The 19,297-nt window shown below is 54.4% G+C and overlaps 1 protein-coding gene across 1 annotated transcript in view; it reads left to right on the plus strand.

Moving 5' to 3' along the window:
* Positions 1-19,297, plus strand: part of LOC116824712 (dedicator of cytokinesis protein 2-like) — a 128,941-nt gene that overhangs the window by 24,237 nt on the left and 85,407 nt on the right. Inside the window, exons 5-10 of the mRNA XM_075066762.1 lie at positions 598-694; positions 1,225-1,373; positions 1,916-2,051; positions 2,372-2,523; positions 5,295-5,376; positions 7,122-7,257. Of these exons, the coding sequence (XP_074922863.1) occupies positions 598-694; positions 1,225-1,373; positions 1,916-2,051; positions 2,372-2,523; positions 5,295-5,376; positions 7,122-7,257 (752 nt within the window). The remainder of the gene's footprint in view (positions 1-597; positions 695-1,224; positions 1,374-1,915; positions 2,052-2,371; positions 2,524-5,294; positions 5,377-7,121; positions 7,258-19,297) is intronic.

Raw genomic sequence — 19,297 nt, forward strand, 5'->3', positions numbered from 1 at the left:
CCCCCCCCCCCCATCCCAAAGCTTGGCTGGGTCCTGTCCCTCCTCCCCGTCCAAGTTCTCAGCTAAGCCCTGTCATCGACCCCCATCCCAGTACTTAGCTTGGCCCTTTCACCCTCCCCCTCCTTCCCTGTGTTTGGCCAGACGTCTTGCCCTCCCAGTCCCAACACTCGGCCAGGCCTCTCCCCTGGCACCAGGTGGGGCAAGCAGCCCAGCGCCCCAGGTCTGTGCCTGGCCTGGTTCTAAGCTCTCTCTCCATGCCCTGCCCCAGCCTGGTCCATGGGCTGCTTGCAGTAACCAGCCTGCAGCTCTGGGATTCGCTCCCCTTATCACCTGGTCAGGCCGGGGCTCTAGCCGCCCAGTGGGTCCCTGGCCGGGGTGGGCAGCCCCCTCAGACAGCAGCTGGGCCCAGGGAGAGCAATGCAGGGTCTCAGTGGGGCTCCCTGAGGCTGACGGCTGGCGCTGCCACAGGCTGGGGCAGGACTCTGGGGCAGGCGGGAGCTGGGGGTGCTGAGCTCAGGGACCCCCATGTGGCGGGCGGGGATGGGGCTGAGGCTCCTCGCCATGTGCAGGGCTTTGCCTCACCAGTTCTTTGGCCAGGGCGGAGGAGAACATTGTGCCGGTGGAGATGCCAATGGTGCAGGAAATCACCACCACTCTGCGGGAATGGGCCACTATCTGGAAGCAGCTCTACGTGGTGAGAGCCTGGGGCCCAGCATTAGGGAAGCCACAAGGATGGGCCACCCTCTGGGGATGGGCCACAAGCCCTCAGCACAGGGAGGGGAGGGACAGGGGAAGAACAGGGCAAGTGCCAGCCTTTAGGAGGGTGGGTCCCAGGCTGAGTGCTGCGGAGAGTCAGAGATAGGGGGTGTGGGAACCGCAGGGGGCTGCAGGGGCTGTGATGGTGTCAGGAATGGGGGGTGTGGGAACTGTGGGGGGTGGCTCTTTGTCTTTGGGATGGGGGCTGCAGGGGCTGCGACGGTGTCAGGAATGGGGGTGTGTGGGAACTGCGGGGGGTGGCTCTTTGTCTTTGGGATGGGGGCTGCAGGGGCTGCGATGGAGTCAGGAATGGGGGTTGTGGGAACCATGGAAGGTGGCTCTTTCTGGGATGGGGTCAGAAGAGGTCAAGGAAGAGGGGCCACATGGCTTGGGCTCTCCGCTGCAAGGGCTGCGGGTGATCAGCTCTCTAGGATCAGGCATGACTCTTGCCCCCTTGTTCCCCTGCAGATGGGGCAGAAGGAGCGATACGGGCAGGTCAGGAGGATGATGTGTGAGCTGATGGAGAGGCGCTCGCAGCTGCTTTCTGGGACGCTTCCCAAGGATGAGCTGCTGGAGCTCAAGAAGGAGGTGACCAGCAAGATCGACTACGGGAACAAGTGAGAGCAGGCGGGGGGCAGGGAAAGGTGGGCTGTGATGAGGGGGCCAAGGCAGGGGCATGGGGCCGGAGAGGGGCTGTAGGCGGGGGCAGGGGTGGCTGGAGAGGGACCAGGGATGGGCACTAATACTTGGCATGAGTGCCTTGGAGAAAGTGAGAGCATGGGGATGGAGACAGCTCGAGTGTGCAAGACACACAAGTGTGCAAGGAGCATAGGGTGAGTGAGGACCCAGGGGGCAGGGAGGGCCCCACAGTGCGTGGATCAGGAACAATGAGGGGGTTGGGGGTCACCCGTGGTGACCACTGGCATGACCTTGCTGCAGTCCTGAGTGAGGCCTGTGCTGCCCCCTTCCTGCCCCAAGGTGGGCACCTGCTGGGCATGCAGGCTGGACAGCCAGGGATCAAAAGGGCTGGGCATTTGTTCTGTGACAGCGTGGCTGGGTGCTGCTCTGAGTGCGGCTGGGCCGGACCAGAGGCCTTGGAGAGTCCAGGTCCCTGACCTGCGCCTGGAGTCGTGTTCATGCCCTGCCTTGTGCTCTGCAGGATCCTGGAGCTGGACCTGGTTGTGCGTGATGAGAATGGTAACATCCTGGACCCTGACAGAACCAGCGTCATCAACCTCTTCCAGGCTCACAAACAGGCCACGAGAATGATCAGTGAGCGCATCCAGGAAGAGATGGTGAGTGCCCAGCCCTGGCCCCCTTGCCCGGTCCCTCCTCCTGGACGGTCTCTGCCTCAGCCCATGCTAACAGGTGTGCTGGCCCTGCCTGGCTGAGAGGCATTTCCCACGGGAGTCCATACATAGAGAAGGGGAGTTCCAGCCCCCTGCCAGGTTGGGGGTCTCCCTGTCCCACCCAGCCTCTGTGCTGAGCTTCAGGCTGTCCTGCTGCCTGCCACTCCGGGCCTGGCTCCAGCTAGAGCCCAGGCAGGAGCCAGGCTGGGGAGGGGTCAGGCAGGTGGGAGTCCTTTTGGCCTTGACCTCTGCCCGTCTCCCCGCAGTGCTCTCAGCACAGCGAGCTGGGCTGCAGTGCTCACCTGGCCTCGCCCTCCCACAACCTCTACCTCTGCGTCCGCAACTTCGTCTGCAACATCGGGGAGGAGGCACAGCTCTTCACGGCGCTCTACGACCCCGGCCAGCAGAAGATGATCAGGTACCTGCCCCAAGGGAGGGACACAGGGGCTTACACCCTGCTCTGGGGGCCTCACCAGGAGAGCCCTGGGCCAGGGCTGCTGCTCTGATGGGACCTGACTGACTCCTGAGCCTTGGCCCGCGGGGAGTTGCCAAGTGACCTGCTCCTGGGTCAGTGGCCCAGGGGAGTCTGGGTGAGGGATCCCAGCACCTGGCACCATGGAGGTCAGCAGTTTCCAAACCAGACCTGGAGCAACAGCAGAGCCACTGTCCTGAGGCACGTGAGCCCAGATGGCTTACCTGGGACATCACCTACAGGCCGATGACTTGTCTCCTCTCCCCCACCCCTGCACACTGACCGGCTGGTGATAATCACCCCTCCCCTTCACCCCACTGACCAGAGAACTCACCCCGCCCTCCACTGACTGACCAGTAGGGTTGCCAGCTTTCTAATAGTACAAAACCAAACACTCATTCCCCGCCCCTTCCCCGAGGCTGTGCCCCTTCTCAGAGGTCCTGCCCCCACTCCCTCCATCCCCCCTCCTGCCCTCACTCGCTCTCTCCCACCTTCACTCACTTTCACTGGGCTCGGGCAGGGGGTTGGGGTACAGGACAAGGTGAGGACTCTGGCTGGGGGTGCGGGCTCTGGGGTGGGGCCAGAAATGAGGCGTTCAGGGTGCAGGAGGGGGCTCAGGGCTGGGGCAGGTTGTGGGAGGGAGTGAGGGGTGTGGGCTCTGGGAGGGAGTTTGAGTGCGGGAGGGGGTGCAGGGAGCAGGCTCTGGGAGGGGGCTCAGGACTGGGGCAGGAGGTTGGGTGCTGGAGGGGGATCGGAGTGTGGGCTCCATCTGAGCGGCGCTTACCTCAGGCGGCTCCTGGTCAGCGGCACAGCGGGCTAAGGCAGGCTCCCTGCCTGCCTTGGCTCCATGCAGCTCCTGGAAGTGGCCAGCATGTCCCTGCGGCCCTTAGGCTGAGGGGCCAGGGGGTCTATGTGCTGCTGGCACCCGCAAGCGCTGCCCTTGCAGTTTTAATTGGCCGTGGTTCCTAGCCAATGGAAGCTGCGGAGCTGGCACTGGGGGCAGGGACAGTGTGTGGAGCTTCCCTGATTGCCCCTCTGCCTAGGGGCTGCAGGGACCTGCTGGCCACTTCCAGGAGCTGCACAGAGCCACAGCAGGCAGGAAGCCTGCCTTAGCCCTTCTGCGTCTCCGACTGGACTTCTAACGGCCCGATCAGCGGTGTTGACCAGACCTACCAGGGTCCTTTCTCGACTGGGCGTTCTGGTCGAAAACCGGACACCTGGCAACCCTACCGACCAGTGATAATTGAGACCTCCCCAGTGACTGACCAGTGATAACTGATCCCACCACCAGTGAGTGATCACAAACCCCCAGTGACCGACCAACTGGTGAGAACTGCCCCTCTCCCCCTGTTCAGGGAGGGTTGTCCTGGCAGGAGCACACAGACCCTGCCCGGGGCCAGGGAACTCCTCGCTGAGGCCAGGGCTTTTGGCCCCCTGCTGAGTGCCTGAGGCTTCATATGGCATGAGACCCAATGGGATTCAACATGTTGCCGTCCTAACCTGAGGCAGCAGGGGGGCACCCAGCGGGCCCAGGGGCTCGGCAGCTCTTTCTTTCTCTGTAGGGAGGGCAGACAGCCTTCACCTTGGGGAAGCCATTCCTTCCTGATGCAGCCTGTCTCTGGCTCCCCCTTCCTCTCTCGCTCTCACACCAGAGGATGGTTTAAAGGTCACTGGAACCCCTAACTGGCCTCACATGTCTCTGGTTAACCTGAAGTCACCTGTTTTCAGCTCAGAGGAAACAGGGCCTTCACCCTTCCTGGGCTGAGAGATCTGCCCTGCCCCCCTCTCTTATATCCATCAGGACTAGTTTGTCCTGCGGGTGCCCAGCATGGCACCACAGCCCCCAGCCATTCCAATACGTCTGCAATAACCTCCCTCCTGACTGTGCTGGCATCTTGTGGGCTCTTCTGGTGTCGGCTGCCCAGGTAGCTGACGAGGGGGACGGTAGATGTACAAGTGGGGAATTGCCGTTCCATGGGAGTGTTTCTGCCCACAGGGACCTGTGTGATGAAAACTGACCAGTTAATGTTACTCTGTGTCTCCTGTCCCTAGCCTTGCCCTCTGAACCCACTGCTTTTATACTGAGTGTGCCCAGGGTAAGGACTCTGTGATCTGCTTTACCCTGCAGCCCTCGCCCCAGGGCCAGGCACTCCAGTGCTCCAGGTCTCCGCTGTGCTGGAGCAGTTCGCTCTGTGCTCACTGGTCAAGTGCGTCTCAGGGCCCCCTCTAGCGGTGGGTCCCCATCAAGCCTCATTGTCACATGTAGCTCAAATGACAGATGGGTGCTGGGGAGCCAAGGGCCAGAGTTCAGGCTCTGCAGAGGGGACAGGCTGTTTGAGTAGGACAGGGGCTGCCTAGGTTGTGCTGGATGTGAGAGGACAGGACATGTGGGGAAGGGGATAAAGCTTGGCCCTCGCCGTCTCTCTTTCACTGGGCTTGAGCATCGGACAGGGCCCTGTGTGGGAGCTGGCAGAGCCTGCGTCAGCTGCCTCCATCCCATCCCCAGGGTGCTGACCGGGCCTAGCCTTTTCTGCTCACAGACCCTGTGCTTGGTGGCTGTCCCCTCCTGTCTGTGAGCCAGAGGCCCAGAGCCACCGACTCATCCGCCCAGCTCAGGGGAGCACCACCCCTTGAGAGACTGGCCAGAGCTGGATCCCAGGCTCCTGGCTGTGTCCTGCAGCAGCGAGTCTCCTGACGCTCTCGGGTTCTCTTTGCAGTGAGAACTATCTGATCCGCTGGGCCAGCACGGGGGTCCCCCAGGACATTGAGTTGCTCAACAATCTGAAGGCCATCTTCACGGTGAGCACGGGTGCCCTCTTGCCCGGCCTGACAGCATGCCTCTTGCACCCAGACGCCTGAGCCAGGGGGCTGCACAGAGCCTGCCCCACAGGACCAGTAGCCCAGCAGTCCAGACATGGACGGCAAAATGCTGGATGAATGTGTCTGTCTAGTTACAGAGATTGTTTATTTTTCACAATATGCCTACCATCCCCCACAGCTGGGTCACCATGTCCCCCCCACCTCCACTTGGGCCACCATGCCCCTCCCCATCCTCACCGCAGCTGGGCCCTATGCCCCTCCCCCACCACAGCTGGGCCACCATGCCTCTCCTCATCCTCACCACAGCTGGGCCACCATGTCCCTCCCTGACCTTCCTCCACCTGGCTCCCAGCCCCCCCCCCCCCCCTTGAATGGCCCTTGGTCCCAGTGCTCTGCTAGGGTGACCACCTCTGCTGGATGAAAATAAGGGAAAACCACGTGACAAATGCGGGATAACACTTTGTTTTAAGGAACATTTTAGGGAAACCCCAGCATGCCATGTGTTCCTCTCTCACATCTACGTTTCTACTGCCCTTCAGTATACACCTGCAATTACCTGACGCAGCAACTGAATGTTTAAAATGGTCTCTATCATCAATTTTAATACATTTCAGTCCATCTGAAAAGAAGCAGTGGGTGCTTACCCTAGCTCCTGGTTCCTCCTTTAAATCCTTCCTGTGGCCCATTTCTTCTGTGACACTCAAACACCAGGGCCCCTAACTACTCCCCTCCCACCGGGCTTTTCTGTGGGCCCATCTCCTCGGCTGGGGCTTGCCTTGGTTTCTCGCAGGCCCCAGCCAGGGGAACAGGGGGGATGTGGCTCCTATTGACCAAGGCCTGATCTGCACTAGGCACTTACATCCCTATAGCTCCGTCTTGCAGGAGTGCAGAGCGGCTCTGTGAAAGTGGCCTAACTCCCAGTGCAGACAGCGCTAGGTCAATGGGGAGGTGGATTACCTGTGCCAGCGGGAGAACCCCTCCCATCGGGGTGGGCAGTGTCCACACTGAAATGCTGCAGCTGCTCCGTAGTAGCGTTGTAGCTGTATTCTCACAGCACAAGCTGCACCGAGACTGACCTCAGGAAAGGACCAAGGCAGCTGGCCAGAGAAAGGAGAATTCTATGTGTAAATGAAGCTGATAAACAGCATGAGCACAAAACCAGCTCCCGCCCCACCATGTTCTTCTGCTATAGCTGATCATCCAGCCCCTCCCTGACCCCTGCATAGCATTTAGCCCAAGTGAGGTCCAGCTGCGGGCATACGTCCGTGTACTGTCTCCCACATGAACAAATCAGGAGCGGCTGAGGGGGCCTGCTTGTTTCCAGCATGTCAGGCTGGGCTGAGCCCACCATGCTCACAGGCAGGTGTCCTGGGAGGGACTCGCTCTGTTCTATCACTGCTGCCTTGTGCCCTTTGGCCGCTGCACCCACATCTCAGCGTGTCCCTCTGACTCACTAGAGCCCTGCTTGGTGCCCTCTGGGGACCTATCCCTCAATTCCCAGCAGCGCCCAGAAGCAGTGGACTCTGGGAGGTTTTGAAAGGCCGGGGGGAGGGGGGAATTGTTAGCATTGTCTGAGCTAGCCCCCTAGTGCCATCCATCCCCACCAGCGCTAACATGGCGTCCCCAAGCTGGCATCAGAACCCCCTGGGGTGGGACATGGAACCCTCTGGCCAGGCCTTTGTGCTCTGCTGGGCCTTTCCCTGAGTTTCTCTCCCACTCCTCAGGACCTGGGCAGCAAGGACTTGAAACGCGAGAGGCTCTTCCTGGTGTGTCAGATTGTGCGGGTAGGACGCATGGACCTGAAGGAGACCTACACGCGGAAACTGAGCACGGGCCTCAGACGGCCCTTTGGCGTCTCGGGTGAGTGTGGGCCCTGGATCCATTTGTTCCTGGCTGACGGCGTGCAGCAGCCCTTGGCCCCAGCAGTGCTGCCCATCCACTGGCTGCTGAGCCAAAGGGCTCCAGCTGGCTTGGCCTGTGTTCCTGGCCTGAGGTGGGGGCTGCATGGCTGCAGTGTTAGCCTGTCAGCCCGTGACCTGCCCGGGCCCTCGCCTGGGCCAGCATCCCTGCTCACTGCCAGATTTGGCCCCCTTATTTACAGCTGAAGGTGGGGAGAGGCCAGTGCCATCCACTCACACCCAGCCCATCCTTTGGGGCAGAGCAGAACCTCTCCCCAGAGCCTCTTCCCCAAGGCTTTGTCAGGCTGCTTACAAGTGTCCCAGTGCTGGGCTCAGCCCTGCCCAGGAGGCTGATTGACAGGTGCAGCTTTTGTCTCAGACTGTAAAGCCAGAAGGGACCAGTGTGACCACCTGATCTCCAGCGTAACACAGGCTACAGCTGTCTCTGTGCAGGGCATTTCTCTCAGCTGCAGCTGAAATTCCCCTTTTGAGTTTGCCCTCAGTCTGCTTAGTAGTAACACACACCTAACACACCTCCCTCAGTGGGCTCACATCCCTCACATGTGTGGGCTTTTGTCACATCCCCCTGGGCTGTCTTTGCGCTGAGCCAGACAGACTTGGCACTTCCTGTCTCTTTCAGACCCCTCCACGGCTCTGGGGCTGCTCCAGCTCCCTGTGGTTTGTCACTGTCCTTCTGGCCCTTAGAGACCTGGGGCTGAGTGCAGGGGCAGGGCGTCTCCCAGGATCAGAGAGAGGGGGACTCTTCCCTCTCATTGTTAGTGATCAGAGGACAATAGCGTCTCTCTCCTGGGAGAGGGCAGCAGGCGAAGCCGCTGTGGGGAGGAAGCCAGTGATCAGCCATATCAGAGGCGAGCTCCTGCTGACATGTTGTGAGGCCTTTGCTTGTGCATCCCCACCAGCTGCATTAGGTTTTTACCACCACGCTCCACTGCAAGCTCCTGTCTCGTTTGCTGCCTCATCCCACTCAGACCCTCTTACCACTCCTGCTCTCACTAGGGAGCTCAGGGCATGTTATTCCCCCAGCTCAGGGTCGACACAGGTCATGCAGTGCCTACACTCGTCCTGAGTCAACCTCAGGAGGTTGAGCCCGGTTCTGCACCGTTTGGGGAGGTGGTTTTCCTGCGTTGCTCTAACGGGACGCTTACTTGGGCTGCAGACAAATGTGAGTGTAAACACATATGTAGGTCTGAGCAAGGTGACTCATATCAACCTAACTTTGTAGTGTGTCCCAGGCCGCAGTCTCCTGTGGCTGTTTCCTGCTCAGCTGGTGGGTTCTGTTCTTGTCCTCACTGGGACTGGCAGCTCTTCCCAGTTTATTATCTGCTCGTTGTGTTTCTTTTGTCATTTACCTCTCTCTGCCGGGTAATTAACGAAGGAGCCCAACTCTGGCCCCCACTCGCTGCACTGCCATTTTTCAGCAATATTGCCTCCCCAGGTGACCCCTCCTGGCCATTTGGAGTGAATTTGGGGAGGAAGGGTCTCTGAGAGACAGTCTTTGATGCCTCACCAGAATCTAGACCTGCCGAGCTGCTGCCTTTCTATTATCTGTCTGGCAGCATCTCCCTTTGTTCCCCATTGCTCCTGGCACCCTTCCCTGCTTGCTGCTTTCAGAGGGTTTGGCTACACTTACAGCTGTACAGCGCTGGGAGTTACAGCTGTGTAGGGACAGCGCTGCAGTGTGGCCACATTTGCAGCGCTGTTGGGGGTGGTGCATTGTGGGCAGCTATCCCAACATTCAAGTGGCTGCAACGTGTTTTTCAAAACGGGGGGTGGGGTGGAGTGTGACAAGGAGCGTGGAGGAGACAGAGAGAGTGGATTTTTGGAGCTGACACTGTTCTCAGCTTCCTGCCTTGCAAGTTCTAAGGAATGGAAGATACACAGCACCTACCTTCAATCATTTTAAAAGTTTTGAACCTTCCCCCACCCCTCTCTTATTCACTAAATGCAAATTATGCATTCCTAAATAGCCTTCAGATCATATAAGCAGCTGCTCAACACGGACTCCCCCCTCCCCTCTCTCCTCAAGCAAACAGCTGTGAACATTCCAAAGCAATTCCCCTGCCTCCACTCGCTGGCTGGAGCAAAGAGCAGCTGTGTTTGTTTTTTAGATAAGTAGCTCCGGTGAGCTCGGAGTTCAGCCATTCTTCCGGTTTGTTGTGGACAGGAATTCTGGGATACCTCTTAATACCCTGGAGGCCAATAAAAGTGCTTTTGGTGGCCACACTTGATGAGCAGCGGTGCATCACCAGCACTGCAATCGTTACACCCCAAGCAGACTAGGTGTACAGCCAGTGCTGCAGCCAGGGAGTTGCAGCGCTGGCTGTGCCTTGCAAATGTGGACACAGAGTAAATTGCAGCGCTGTAACCCCATCACCAGCACTGCAACTCTCCAGTGTAGCCATACCCAGACTGTATCTCTGAAGAGTCATTCCACATATTCAGTCCTGATTTGATTATGTTGGTTCCCACTCCAAGTATGTTGTCCCCTTATCTGCATATCTGATTGCTGTATTTGCAGATCCTGGGTCCTCATTTGCATAGCTAATTCCTTCACTGGTCCTGTGACTGATGCTTGCAATCTGCCCCTCATTCTGGGGACCTGTTCTCTGGTAGTCCTGTTTGATTTTCACTCCCTTGGGTTTCACTCTATCCTCAGCTGCAGCCTGAATTCTTTCCTGCACTCCACTCGGTCCCAGAACCTTTCCCAGCACCCCTAGTACATACCTGGGGGAGGGATCCTCCCCATGTATTTCCTGTTTGTGGTTCACACTGGCAGACTCCTGACTCTTTCCCACTGTTACAGCATAATCTCTGTTTTGGCCAAGAACTGGCTCACTGCTAGAGTCATGTTGTTTCTGTGAATAAAGGATGTTCCAGTCTCTGGAGCTCTTCCCTCCAGAGTGTAACCCAACTGCAGCCCCCCAGCCCCTTCCTACCAGTGCCATTTTCATCCCCAAATCTGCTAATGCTGCTCAGTCCTGGCCCTACTATACCAACCCTGGGAACAACCCACAGCTCTGCCAAGGCCCCTGTAACTGCTTCCTGCCCACTCAGTGCTTAGTTGACATCTATTTAGACACACACCCACTTGCTGACATGCAATTCACATCCCCTCTGGCCCACTGAGACCTGGTCTACACTGAAAATTGCGGTCAACTCAGCTATGTCAATTAGGGTCTGAAAAATCCACTCCCCTGAACAACAGAGTTAAGCTGACCTAACCTTCAGTGTAGGCAGTGCTAGGTCCATGGAAGAATTCTTCCTTCAACCTCCTACAGCCTCTCGAGGCTGTGGATTAACTATGCCACCAGCAGTGCCCCTCCCGTCGCTGGAGTCACTGAAAGCTGCAGCTGCGCCTGAGGCTATGTCTGCACTACCACTTTTGTTGGTAAAACTTGTGTAGGTCAGGGGTGTGAAACTCCCCACCCCACCCCCGCTGGATGTAAATTTCACCGAGAGAAGTGCTGGTTGCACAGTGCTATATCGGTGGGAGATGCTTTCCCACTGACATAGCTACTGCTGCTCGCGGGGCTGTGTGTGGTTTAATTATGCTGACAGGAGAGCTCTGTCCCGCTAGCACAGAGTAGCTACATGGGAGACTTTACAGCAACGTAGCTGCCATGATACAGCTGTGCCACTGCAAAGTCTGTGGTGTAGACACGGCCTCAGTCTCAGGGGGTCTGGACTGGTCTGACTCTCCCATTGAGGGCTGGAGGAGGGGACTGCAGCCAGGAAAGCAACAAGCAGCAGGGTAAGAAGGTGTACGTTCATAGACTTTAAGATCAGAAGGGACCATTATGATCATCTTGTCTGACTTTCTGCACAACGCAGGCCACAGAATCTCACCCACTCACTCCTGTATCAAACCTGTGTCTGAGCCATTGAAGTTCTCAAATCATGGTTTAAAGACTTCAAGGTGCAGAGAACCTTCCAGCAAGTGACCCGTGCCCCACGCTGCAGAGGAAGGCGAAAAACCCTCAGGGCTTCTGCCAATCTGCCCTGGAGGAAAATTCCTTCCTGACCCCAAATATGGCGATCAGCTAAACCCTGAGCATGTGGGCCATCGTGGGCAAGACTCACCAGCCAGACACCCAGGAAAGAATCTCTGTAGTAACTCACAGATCCCACCCATCCTAACATCCCATCACAGAGCCATGGGCTATTTATCGTCTAGCTAGTCAAAGACAAAATTAATTGCCAAAATTTAGGCTATCCCATTATACCCATCCCCTCATAAACCTTATCAAGCTTAGTCTTGAAGCCAGATATGTCTTTTGCCCCACTACTCCCACTTGAAGGCTGTTCCAGTAAACTTCACTCCTCTGATGGTTAGAAACCTTCATCTAATTTCAAGTCTAAACTTCCTTGATGGCAGTTATATCCATTGTTCTGTGTGTCCACATTGGTACTGAGCTTAAATATTTCCCCTCCCCCTCCCTGGAATTATTTATTCCTCTGATTATATTTATAGAGAGCAATCAATGTTCCTCTCAGCCCCTTCTTTTTGGTTAGGCTAAAAAAAAAGCTAATGCGGGTTTGGGATGCATCAGGCGAGGTATTCCCAGTAGAGATAAGGAGGTGTTAGTACCGTTATACAAGGCACGGGTGAGACCTCATCTGGAATATTGTGTGCAGTTCTGGTCTCCCATGGGAGACCAGAACTGCACACAATATTCCAGATGAGGTCTCACCCGTGCCTTGTATAACGGTACTAACACCTCCTTATCTCTACTGGGAATACCTCGCCTGATGCATCCCAAACCCGCATTAGCTTTTTTCACGGCAATATCACATTGGCTGCTCATTGTCATCCTGTGATCAACCAATACTCTGAGATCCTCTCCTCCTCTGTTACTTCCAACTGATGTGTCCCCAGCTTATAACAATAATTCTTGTTATTAATCCCTAAATGCAGGACCTTGCACTTTTCACTATTAAATTTCATCCTATTACTATTACTCCAGTTTACGAGTTAAAGTAGGAGAAGTCAGTGCATTCTCTGTGTCAGCTCCTCCCTCTGCTCCCTGTGGAATCTCCATCCATCCTGTGGTTGTCATCCTGCTGAAGCCTAGTAAATACTTGTGATTGTTTTCCAAGTGTGTCATAGCCCCTGTGCCTGGGAATGTGGTTCACACGTAGTCCCAGTTGTCTTTACTCCCAATGATAGAAGTGAGGACATTCCACACACTCCTTTCTCTCACTCTGTCTCTGTACTTTGATAAACGTTCCTAGCCTGAGATGTTGATCCTCAACAAATGGAGTTATTGGAAATGATTGATTTTTGATAGGCTAATTAGTGTGAGCTGGGACCTTAACCATAGAGTAATTACCAGGTGAATAGTTAACACAAGGGTAGCAAACTGGGCTCTGAGCTGAGTGTATCCCTGGGCAGCGGGTCTGTGCTGCTGCTGTATTATACTGGCTCCTACGTGTTTATGTTCTGTAGAGCCTCTAGCTGAAGGTGCTGAAATCCCTGTGCCCCCAAGGGAGGTGGGGAGCTCCCAGAAATGGACTGGAACTGGAAATTCAGCCCAATGCAGCTTGTCAGCCCAGCTCAGAGATCTTTCAGTGGAGATCTGTGGGTCTGCAACAGCATCCATCTCTTCATACGTATCAGCTAAGACAGTCATCTATAGGCCGCGCGTTGGGCAGAAGGTGGTATGCGGGGGCTGTCACTGTACCCAGGTACTACTGCAAGCCCCAGGCTGGTTGCTGACAAAAAAATTTAGGATTCACTGTTCAGAAAATGGCAGGTTTCAGAATAGCAGCTGTGTTAGTCTGTATCTGCAAAAAGAACAGGAGTACTTGTGACACCTTAGAGACTAACACATTTATTTCAGACTTATGCTCAAATAAATTTGTAGTCTCTAAGGTGCCACAAGTACTCCTGTTCTTTTTGTTCAGAAAATGTGGCTTTAAAGATTCAAAACACTGACAAACCCTGGTCCTTAGCAGGCAGGACTGAATGTGGGACCTTTGGAGCTTAGTGCATGAGCCTCTACTGTATGAGCTAAAGGCCATATGCCTATTGGCTAATGCTATAGAGCAGACTCATTAATTTCTCTCTCAGTGCCACTAAATGGGATAGAGCACCACACCCAGGTTCTGTGTGGGTTACATATAAAAGAAAAAATATGCAAAGCTCCCTGATTTTGAACCCCTGTGTTCAGGGAAGTGGGGGTCTACTTCCTGCTAGAGAGTGACATGCATGGAAGAAGGAATGCCATGGTCCATGGAGAAGGTTTGAGGGGGAGAGGGCACCAGGTGGAAGTGGATCGAGAAGGCAATTTGAACATGAGGGCCCCAAGCTGAGAGAGGAAGATGAGCTTGGGGGAAATGAGTGCAGAGTTGGAGTGGGAGAGTTTTCTTTAACCCAGCCCAAGGGCCTCTGGCTGCTCCTGGCCCTACAAGGCTATGGGACTAGGAAAGAAAGATTCCTGGCTTTGGGAGTCCAAACATCTCACTCCTTCTCAGCTGGCCAGGAGCCCACCCTCTGGGTAGGGGAATGGATGCTAAGGCCAGCTGCTGCTTTGTTTGCTTCTCGCTGGGGCCAGATTTCCAGCCAGCAGAGGGGTCTGTTCTCCCCTTCCCTACCAGTCTCCCTCCCTGTGGGAATTGGTGTGAGCTTGGAGGCCCGTTTATTTTCCCGTCTCTGGCTGCAGAGATGTGGGAGCAGGGAGATTGCAGGAGAAGGCGGTTAGACAAGCTGGTCCCCACAGATATCCCTTTACCCAGTGCTATCTACCGCGTCGCTCCCCACAGATATCCCGCCGTCCAGCACTGTCCCCCGTGTCGCTCCCCACAGATATCTCTCTACCCAGCGCTATCCCTCATGTCACTTCCCACAGATATCCCTCCACCTAGCGCTATCTCCTGAATTGCTCCCCATAGATATCCGTCCGCCCAGCGCTATCCCCTGTGTTGCTCCCCACAGATATCCCTCCCCCGAGCGCTATCCCCTGAATTGCTCCCCATAGAGATCCCTTTGCCCCTCCAATCACTCCCAGCAGGGAAAGGCCAGGCCTGTTCTCATGTCTGCAGCTTGGATGAGGAGGCACAAATGCCCTGCACAGACCTGTAGGAGCCAACAAGAGGAGAGCGCTGGCCAGTTTTGGGAACCCCACAGAGGGGTTGCGAAGCCCGAGGAGTTGGTCAAGTCTCCCACCCCCGAGCATTTAAATGTACATGTCAGACCCCCACACTATGCTGAGAGTGGCTGAAAAAAATCAAGAGATCTTAAAATTGCAAGTCCTGGGTCTGTGCATTTTCCTCTGAGCTGTGAGCTGTTTGGGGCACTTGCATCACCTCCTCAAGCTTTCCTCACAAGCTGGGGGCTGAGAAGTGGCTCTGTTTGTACGTGATGGTTGGGCTCCCCCAACGCATACCCGCAGGGCAGGGGTTCCACAGTGCACACCATTTGTTTAGAGAGTTGGCAACACTGATTCATCTGTGGGGACAGGCAGAGGGGGGATTTTTGTGGGGACCGACTGTGAGGGTAGTGCTGGGCAGAGGGATATCTGTGGGGAGTGGCTGAGGGGATAGCGCTGGGCGGAGGGATATCTGTGGGGAGTGGCAGAGGGGATAGTGCTGCTGGGCGGAGGGATATCTATGGGGAGTGGCTGGGGATAACGCTGGGCGGAGGGATATCTGTGGGGAGTGGCAGAGGGGATAGTGATGCTGGGCGGAGGGATATCTATGGGGAGTGGCTGAGGGGATAGTGCTGCTGGACGGAGGGATATCTATGGGGAGTGGCTGGGGATAGCGCTGGGCGGAGGGATATCTGGGGGGAGTGGCTGAGGGGATAGTGCTGCTGAGTGGAGGAATATCTATGGGGAGTGGCTGAGGGGATAGCGCTGGGTGGAGGGATATCTTTGGGGAGTGGATATGGGAATAGTGCTGGGGATGGAGTAGCATTGTCAACTGTCAGGATTATATCACAACTAGCAATTCTGGGTTTTTTTCCTTATCTGTTCCATGCAAACAATGAAAGGCCTAGGGTGACCAGATGTCCTGATTTTATAGGGACAGTCCCAATTTTGGGGTCTTTTTCTTATATATGCTCTTATTACCACCCACCCCATCCCGATTTTTCACATTGGCTGTCTGGTCATCCCAGAAAGGTGCCTACTCACAAATTTTCCCAAAGTTAAAAATGGCCACCACCTCCCAATGCTGCCTATGGGCTTGAAGTCAGCAAGATGCCTCCATTTCCCTATAGTCTCTGCTGGTGGAAGTGAGACTGCCCTTGATAAAACTGGCTGCCACTTCCCACTCTGCAAGGAGATTGAAGCCTTGCCCATAGGTATGATGGCTGACACTCAGTGGCTAGACAGGACATAGGGATTGTGAGGAGCAGCAGAGAGCCTGTGAAAGGTGAGTGGGGACAATGAGGAGAGCAGAGCACTGGGGGGAGCAAGAGGCTGATGTGGGGGCTGCAGGGAAATGGGGGCAGGGAGATATAGGGGCAGGAGGCAGGCTCAGAAGGTGCAGAAGATAGCGGTGGGAGATGAGGGGATTGGAAGTCCTCCAATTCTGCAATTTTCAGGGCAGGGCATATGGGCCAGAGCCTCAGGAGTGAAGTCACAGACCTGTCCTGCCACTGAACCTTGCCTTCATGTATGGCCCTGTAGTAGAGAGAGGGTCCTGGGGCAGCAGGATGTAGAGGAATTGGGAGTTGCAGAGGTGGTGCTACTGAGTTCCAGGTAGAAAAGTCCCAGAGCAGCAGGCGGCAAAGAAGTGTTGCTCCCAGGTCAATATAGTAATAGAGAATGGATTGCAGTTCCCCTATCTTAGGGGTGAGGAGAAGGTAAGTGGACTTTCCATCTGAGCAGCCAGGGAGAGACATGCATTTTTATGTGCATTATAAGTTGAATTTTGAACCGAGATTATTATGCATACATTGGTAGAACAATAGAAGGGAGTTAAAAAGTCAAAAGATGGACTAAGACATAGAACAAATGTATCTTGAATTTGGCAAATTTTCTATCCGCTTGTGCCAAATGCTTACATCAGCAAATGCAAGGAGTTATGGGATACTTAGCATAAGTGAACAGAATTATGGAATAGGCCAATTTAGGCTACATCACTGTCACAATATTTGTGCTTAATGTTATTGGTGCTTAAGGCATACTTACATATAGTTCTGATATATATTTATATGCTAGCCAACATATATTGTTCAACACTGTGTATATGCTGTGAAACATGACATCACTGGCAAAGGAGGTAGAGGGATATCTGAAGTGAGTCACGCTGGTGATAGGTGCTGGAGTCTGAGGGATGTCTGTGGTAAGTTGTTGATGTGATGAAAGAAGATCTATGCCGAGTTTCGGAGAACACAGCACCAGAGGAGAGGCACAGGGATGTGTGTGAGAGTCATGAGGGGCTGAGCAATATCTGTGGTGAGCTGATGAGGGATATTGTTGGGGGGGGGCAGAGGGATATCAATTGTCAGTAACCCCTTATGGACCCATGTAGGGCAGACGCCCCATCACAATGTGTATGTGTGTCAATATCTGTGGTGAGCTGCTGAGGGGACAGCAGTAGATCAAATATTATGAATCGGTCCCCAAAATTATAATACTGGCTCCAAAATCACAAGATTAAAAAATTTATATGTCTGTTTTGATATTTGAACTTCCCTGCCCATCCCCTGTGTGTGTATGTTCATGTGTGATCCCCAGTGTGTGTGTGTGAGTGCGACAGTGTTTTCCACTCTCCCAAATTTATTGCGTACAGTGATTTTGGCTTGCACGGCAGAAGCTCTCACCTGCACATCTGCCCATTCCCTGCCCAGAGTTTATTTGGCCCTTAGCTTCTGGGTCAATCCTGTCCCACAGTGCCCCCATCATTTATGCCCTTCTGTCAGTTCATACCCTCACAGCCTCTTCTCTGCTCTTCCTGGTGTTCTTCACCCCACCCCTCTCCAAAGCCTGGCTGGAGGAGCAGCAGTGGGGTCCTATCTCCCACTTCCAGGCTGGGGGGTAGCTTGAAGTGTGCTTCATCTTCATCCCTCCTCCTTCCCAGGCCAGGTGCTGGAGGGAGCCGGCAGGAGCAGAAGTGTCATCCCATTCCACCCCTTTGCTCACCTGCAGGGAGTGGGGGAAGGGAGTGGAGCTGCCCTGAGCTGCTGGTCTCTTTAGCTCCCCGTTTCCCTCTTGTGAGAATGGCTTTGGGTTGATGAGGGGGTGAGGGGAGAAAGAAGCTCTTCCAGTAGCAGCTCTGACTGGATGCTTAGCCCCTTGAACTGGGTGTCACTGGTCCACAGGATCAGTGCTATGCCCCCAGCTTTGGAAAAGTTTCTTGGAGGAATAGCACTGATGAAGTGGGCTGTAGCCCATGAAAGCTTATGCTCAAATAAATTTGTTAGTCTCTAAGGTGCCACAAGTACTCCTGTTCTTTTTGCGGATACAGACTAACACGGCTGCTACTCTGGAACTCCTTCAGTGTGCCAGATGCCCGATAGGTCTCACTCTTCTTCCAGGGCAGGCCAAACTACCTCACAGCCTCCTTGACTGAACTTGTGGGGCTTTAACACTCCTGCTTTGCACCATGAGCTCTGTTCAGCAGGTCTAGCCGAGACAGACTCCTGGTAGAGACTTGTATACTCTTCAGGGATTAATACATCTCACCAACCATTTGCAGTGACACTCACACAGCGTTGTCAAAACAGTCTGGTTTATTTGTCACCTGGCACACAGCATCAGAAGTCCTTAGATAAGCACAGAGAAGTGAAGGTTAAAGCATAGACCATAGCATAGACCATTCTGGTTAGATAAGAGCCCCCAGCCAAGCCCCCAATCCATGTTCCATTGGGTCAGTGATTGCTAGATGTCAGTGTCCTGGTAACCAGATTTGCCATTGTCTTATCAGATTCTCCAGTGATATGGGATCGGCCTTGGCCAGTCCTTTTTAATGACTCATTCTGTCTCAAACAGCTAGGCAACATTCATGCCTATGTTTCTTAGCCCACCCTGACAGCAAATAGTCCCTACACTAGGTAGCCATGTGAAATATAGGGGAAACTGAGGCACACATAGGCCTCATAAAAATATTAAAGAAATTCCACTTTCCCACAGTGGGTAAGTTGGACAGGAAGCTGATCAGAGGGAGCTGGTTTTCCCCTAGCAAGGCTCAAATTCACTAGGGGGCTGGAGCTTCTTGCATCATTGTAAGACTGTCTTCAGCCTCAGTTAAAATTCTGTCACTTATGAAAAATTCATTAGTTTGGGAAAACACTGTGGGGTGCAGGAATTCTGTGGGGATAGTGCTGGAGGGCTGAGTGATATCTGTGGTGACTTGCTGGGGACAGTGTTAGGGGGAACAGGGATACCTGGGGTGAATTGCTGAGGGGATAGCATTTGGGAGCAGGCAGAATTACTGGAAGTATAGCGTTTCTGGAAGTGGAAAGCTATCTGTGGTGAGTCACTGAGGAAAGAGGTCCATAGGTATGACTCATCCTGATATAATGAGGCAAAAGGTGGTAGTGTGTCTGCACTATTTCCCCCACCTGTCTTGAGAGATTTAATGATGAAACAAAAGCCAGCCACGGTTTACAGATGACGACCCCGGCAACCACCCTTTCTGTGAGTGCTGTCAGAGGGGATGGGGGTGACATCCTCAATGCACCTAATCATTGTTAGGTGGATTTTTCAGTTCAGTAAAACTAGTTGGATTGAGCTGACTTGATTGAGAAGAGCACCTTTTTTAGTCTAAACAAGACCCCAGGAAAGCTGCAGTGAAATTGGGCAGTAGTTCTGGTTTCATTATTGAAGTCCTACAGCTCCTCTTTCAGGGACTGTCATGGTATAATTCCCCACTCTGAACCTTAGCGTCCAAAAGATGGGGTACCAGCATGAATTCCTCTAAGCTCAATTACCAGCTCAGTACTTGTACCACTGCCACCAACCAGGAATTTCTGTGCCTGGTACACTCTGGTCCCCTCAAAACCTTGCCCGGGGACCCCCAAGACCCAGACCCTC

This window comes from Chelonoidis abingdonii, chromosome 5, assembly GCF_003597395.2.
Source record: "Chelonoidis abingdonii isolate Lonesome George chromosome 5, CheloAbing_2.0, whole genome shotgun sequence".
In the NCBI taxonomy this organism is placed as follows: domain Eukaryota; kingdom Metazoa; phylum Chordata; order Testudines; family Testudinidae; genus Chelonoidis; species Chelonoidis abingdonii.